General features: G+C 36.3%; 2 protein-coding genes across 2 annotated transcripts in view; both read left to right on the top strand.

The window, feature by feature from the left end:
- The window catches only part of LOC104735471 (pescadillo homolog), a 4,594-nt gene extending 2,151 nt beyond the window's left edge, over positions 1-2,443 (top strand). Inside the window, exons 8-13 of the mRNA XM_010455273.2 lie at positions 481-746; positions 1,048-1,155; positions 1,226-1,347; positions 1,450-1,669; positions 1,771-1,962; positions 2,182-2,443. Coding sequence (XP_010453575.1) covers positions 481-746; positions 1,048-1,155; positions 1,226-1,347; positions 1,450-1,669; positions 1,771-1,962; positions 2,182-2,262 — 989 coding nt within the window. The 3' untranslated portion in view covers positions 2,263-2,443. The remainder of the gene's footprint in view (positions 1-480; positions 747-1,047; positions 1,156-1,225; positions 1,348-1,449; positions 1,670-1,770; positions 1,963-2,181) is intronic.
- Positions 3,810-5,103, top strand: LOC104735469 (U-box domain-containing protein 3-like). Its single transcript, XM_010455272.2, has 2 exons — positions 3,810-4,121; positions 4,228-5,103. Exons 1-2 carry the CDS (start codon positions 3,907-3,909, stop codon positions 4,994-4,996), a joined length of 984 nt encoding a protein of 327 aa, XP_010453574.1. The 5' UTR covers positions 3,810-3,906; the 3' UTR covers positions 4,997-5,103.

Genomic DNA, 5,565 nt, shown 5'->3' with positions numbered 1-5,565 from the left:
ATTATCTTAATAGGCTGAATTAGAAGGTCAGAAGATCACTTGGTTGACCCCTCATGCAATACAACAAGTTTTTACAAATGATGTTGACTTTGGTGTCATGCTAACCTTCTTGGAATTTTATGAGGTGAGAACTCCTAATCCCTATTCATTCCTTTTCCCTTGTTAACTTAATTCATCACTTTAGCAGGAATATATTAATTTGAGTTTCCTAACCTAAACTAATGTTTGGACGTATGATGACTAATTTTCGTTCACATTTTGATGCAGACGCTTCTTGCCTTTATTAACTTCAAGCTTTACCATTCTCTGAATGTGAAATATCCTCCAATCCTTGATTCTCGGTTGGAGGCTTTGGCTGCGGGTAAGCTATCCTCCTCCAAGTAGCGATGATATCCCTTAAATGTTATCTTTCATATGTAACTATCAGAATGGAGGACCTTTTACCCTGATTAATATTTATGCTTGTCTTCAATGTTGCAGATCTCTATGCACTGTCAAGATACATAGATGCCAGCTCCAGAGGCATGACGGTGGAACCTAAAGTTGATGCTTCATCTAGCTCACAGTCAAATGACCGTGAAGAATCTGAACTGAGACTTGCACAACTTCAGCACCAGCTGCCTTCGAGTGAGCCTGGAGCATTGATGCATATTGTTGCAGATAACAATAAAGAGGTTGAAGAGGATGAAGAAACAAGAGTGTGCAAGTCACTGTTCAAGGATCTGAAGTTTTTCTTGAGCCGTGAGGTATCTCTCTGATTCACTCCTGAGCCTCTTTTTATCCCTGAATTTTCTTGTAAAATAGTTAATCATTGGCAAACTTAAACTGGTAGGTACAAAACATACTCATTTGCTACTAAATTTTATCAGTAATTGACCAAATATAATAGTAGTCTTTCTATAACATGAATCTCTAACATCTCCATGTTTTTTATATTTGGAAGATCTGTGTGCTTGAGTTTATCCTCGACCAGTGACCTAGAAGGTCATTAATTTTTTTCATAACTGCGGCTTGTCTCTTATATGATAATTTTGTATACTTATGTAGGTTCCAAGAGAGTCCCTGCTTTTTGTGCTTCCTGCTTTTGGTGGGATGGTGTCTTGGGAAGGAGAAGGGGCTCCGTTCAAGGAGGATGATGAGAGTATTACACATCATGTAAGCCATTTAGCTTGCTAAAGTGTAGATATATAGATAGTTTTCAATAACATGCTTTCTACTTCTGTAGATCATCGATAAGCCAAGTGCGGGCCATCAGTATCTTTCAAGGGAATATGTGCAACCACAGTGGATCTATGACTGTGTGAATGCTCGCATAATCTTGCCAACTGAAAAGTATTTGGTCGGAAGGTAACACATTCATAGCCCTTGCTTATCTCTTCTTTTACTACCATTTTTTTATTTCGTTTTCTCACCTGTTCACATATTCGTTGTGCGCTTTCATGCAAGCAGCATTCCACCGCCACACTTGTCACCGTTTGTGGACAATGAAGCAGAAGGATATGTTCCTGATTATGCTGAAACCATCAAAAGGCTTCAAGCAGCAGCGAGAAACGAAGTTCTTCCGTTGCCAGGTGTTGGAAAAGAGGATCTTGAAGATCCTCAAAACTTACTATACGCTGGTGTTATGAGCCGTGCCGAGGAAGCTGAAGCTGCTGCGAGCAAGAAGAAGGTCTGGTTTTGTGCTTGATATATGAATTAACACAGACCTGTGAAGTTTTTTATGTGTTGATCAAGATTTTAACTTTGTGTTGTGTGGTTTATTTTATGTAGATGGCGGCAAAGGAGAAGCAATACCATGAGGAACTGAAGATTGAACTAACTGGAAGTAAGGCTGTCGTAGCACCTGAGGTGGCTGAAGATGAAGAATCAGGTCCCGATGCTATGCAAATAGCTCAAGAGGACGCTGATATGCCCACACTGCTGATGTCGCGTAAGAAGAGGAAGCTCTATGAAGCCATGAAGGTACGTACCATTCACATTTACCTTTCATTCTTTTTTTCGGTCCATAGTTTCTATATAGGTCTGTTAAATGTGGAATCTCGCTAATTACATACAATTCAGTACTAGACTTAGCTGTGATGATTCCTGGTTTTAAAAGCTCTGCAGAATCATATCAATGAAAGACTCTTTAGTGTTTTGTAACTTAATGTTGTGTTTTCTTTTGTGAAATGCTATCTGCAGATTGGGCAGAAAAAGAAGAAAGCAAGTGTTGAACTAATCGAGCAGCGCAAGAAAAAGTTGAAGGATGCTCAATCATCATAACTTGTTTATTTTTTGTTTGCATTTCTGTTCTCTCAGGCTTGAGTTATCTATCATTAGTGTTTCTTCGCAACATGTACTCCCAAATTTGAAAAATGTTATGATTTTGATTATTGTTGTACGTGATATGAAATCCATAAAACAAGTTAAGTATGATGAATAGATCACGTGCATAACAACAGCATCAGTACGTATAAATATGGTTAAAAGTTACATAGCTGTTCAAGTTTGATTGGCAATGAACACAACAGGCTGTTGTCAACAGCATCAGTATTTATATGGTTAAAAGTTAAGTTACATGGTTGTTCAAGTTTGATTGGCAATTTTTTCATGTTTAATTTTCTTTCAAGGATTAGTAATAATAAGAGTAAGAGACAAGAATTTTCGTAAAGACAAAGGCGCCGTAAAACATAGAAAATCAAAAGAACATATTCCAATTTTTCATAATATTAGTTTTCTATTTTTTTTTTTTTATGCATGAGTACGCCTAAAGAAATAATCTATAATCTACCTAATAATTTCTACAAAAATAGTATAATAATAAACGTGAGTGGAAGGTTCTAGTTGGAGAGGTACTTAGTTAGCATTTAGCAAGACTATTTTGATAACAAGTCATTCACTATACTTCGCTGTTTATTTGAATTCCATACTTCTACCCGAAGAAAATTTGAAGCATTTTTCTCTTACACATATTCGGGCTTAGGGACCAATGAGGAAAGAAACTTGATCATATTATTATTCTCTGTCCCTAACGAAAGGGGATGAAGGATGTAAAACATTAAATTAAAATATACGTACATTTTGCTTTTCTAAATAACTACAATATTAAAAACACACCCAAAAAACATTTGTCACGTGGTGGTCTGAATCATTTCATATTGTATCAGGTAATTCAGGTTGAGTGCAATATTATTAAATTCCATAAGTGCGTATCATTGTCAGTTTAGTGATATATTAAAGAAAACTGATTTCCATTCGTTAGACGTTTATTTTTAAAAAGTTGACATAATTATTAGAGATCATATAATCTGTGCGTTTAAATCAAGAAAGAGACACCTAGAGAGTAGAGAGTTAATCGAATTATAATAACGTGGAAAAAAATAACACTATAATAAGGTCAACTAGTGTTTAAAACACACACAATTTTTGCAACAAACTAGAGATAATCTATTGGGATCAATGGCACTAAAGATATTGGATAATGCAGATCAGCTTTACCTTGCTTCTACATGAGGAAAGATAAAGATTCAATCTATAGGAATCAACATTGGATAGATCATGAAATTAAGAACAAAATATTCAAACAGATACTTACTTTCCCATTCGGGTTTAAGATCTTATAGAATTATAATAATATCAACATGATTAAAAAAAAAGAAAAGAAAAAAGAACAGGAAAATATATATAGGATAAAAAGAAGAAGCTGAGAGAAAAAAAAAAAGAAAAGCTTTAGGTGAGTTTGCTTCAACATGAAACAATGGATGCCCAAAAAAAAAAGCCTAACATTGCTTGTTAAAGCAACCATATTTTCTCTGTGTTTTTTTTTTTCTATTATATTTACTTCACCAATCACCACCACACCTTCCCTCACTCTTCTTCCAAGTGAAGTTATTAACCAAAATTACAGAGAGGAAGAAGAGTGCTGCAATGGAGGATATTGTTGTGGAGAGTCTTCTTAGCGGTAACAGAGAGGCTCAGATAGAAGCAGCTATAGAGCTTAGTAATCTAACCAGGAAGCAAAGACAAAAATTGTCAGAAAGAGAAATCATTCCTCCTTTACTTTCAATGTTACAATCTCAAGACTGTATCACAACAGAAGTTGCTCTATCTGCATTACTCAGCCTTGCCTTTGGCAGTGAAAGGTATGTCTTTATTCTTCTATATGTGTTAACCTATTCATATATGGCTTGTGTTACGCGGTAGTAACAGAAAAATATTAATAACTGAGTTTGTTGCTGATATTTACAGGAACAAAGTCAAAATAGTGAAATCTGGTGCAGTACCAATGTTGCTAGAGATCCTCCAGTCAGAAAAAAAGATGGTAATACTTGAACTGGCCATGGCATTTCTTCTGATTCTCTCTTCCTGTAACAAAAACAAGGTCAAGATGGCATCAACCATGTTGGTTCAGCTTTTAGTTGGACTTATTGGGCTCGATAGACTTACCATTCAGGCCAAGGTTGATGGCATTGCAACGCTACAGAATCTATCGACTCTACATCAGATTGTTCCCCTGGTTATAGCCTCTGGAGCACCGTATGCTTTGCTTCAAGTCATCAACGTTTGTGAAAAATCCTCTGAATTGGCTGATAAGGCAGCAGCTTTGCTCGAAAACATAATCTCTCATTCACCAGAATCTATTTCCAGCATTAGTGGGGCAATTGGGGTTCTGGTGGAAGCCATCGAGGAAGGGTCAGCTCAATGTAAAGAGCATGCGGTAGGAATATTACTCTGTATATGCAGCTATGACAGAGAGACGAACAGAGGAATGATACTGAGAGAAGGAGTGATGCCCGGATTGCTTCAAGTGAGCGTAGATGGGACAAGGAGGGCTAAAGAAATGGCTAGAGAGCTATTGCTTCTGTTAAGGGACTGCTCTGGCTACGTCATAAAAAATAAGCAGTCAAAGATTGAGATCGTTGAGCAGATAATGCGGGAGATTGATCAAGAAGGGGAGAGAATACCTGGAACCATGTTGAAGTTGGTGGAAGAGATGATCTCAAAACTCAGCACATAGCCCTTGTTGATTTTCATGTCTTTGTATATATTGAATCAATGTTCTGTTTCCGCAGAAGGAGAGTCTTCTTTTACTTAGGGAATAATTATCACCTTGTTATTTGCTTACTTAAAACTCCTTTTCATTTTCCAACCAAATCTACAAACTAAAACTAGTAGAAGAAAACCAAATGCATATAAAAGCCGGCCAGTTTCAATCAGCCTAAGATTCTCTCAGTTCTTTCATTATATAGCAAACCTAAGTGTTTCTTTGATCCACCTACAGTAGTATTATCCTGGTAGTTATATCGATTAAGCTCTGTAGTCTATTCAGTGTTGATTCATCGGAAACTGCTGCTACTAGTGTTTATGTAACGATGCATGTTACCTCTTCTCTTGGTGGGTGGGAACTCTTTATACCACGGATAAGTGGAGAAAGAAAAAGACTATTGTAGTTAATTACAAGAGTTAAAAATAATAAAAAAGCTTTCTGACTGAATTGCTATAAATTATATAAATCACTAAACAAAACAAAATATTAAGTAGTTAAGGATTGAGAAAATTTTCAGACATAATGAGAAACAGCATATA

The sequence above is a fragment of the Camelina sativa genome, chromosome 13, assembly GCF_000633955.1.
Source record: "Camelina sativa cultivar DH55 chromosome 13, Cs, whole genome shotgun sequence".
Lineage (NCBI taxonomy): Eukaryota > Viridiplantae > Streptophyta > Magnoliopsida > Brassicales > Brassicaceae > Camelina > Camelina sativa.
Note: the sequence above shows the minus strand (reverse complement) of the source record. Positions and strands in the feature narration are given on the sequence as shown.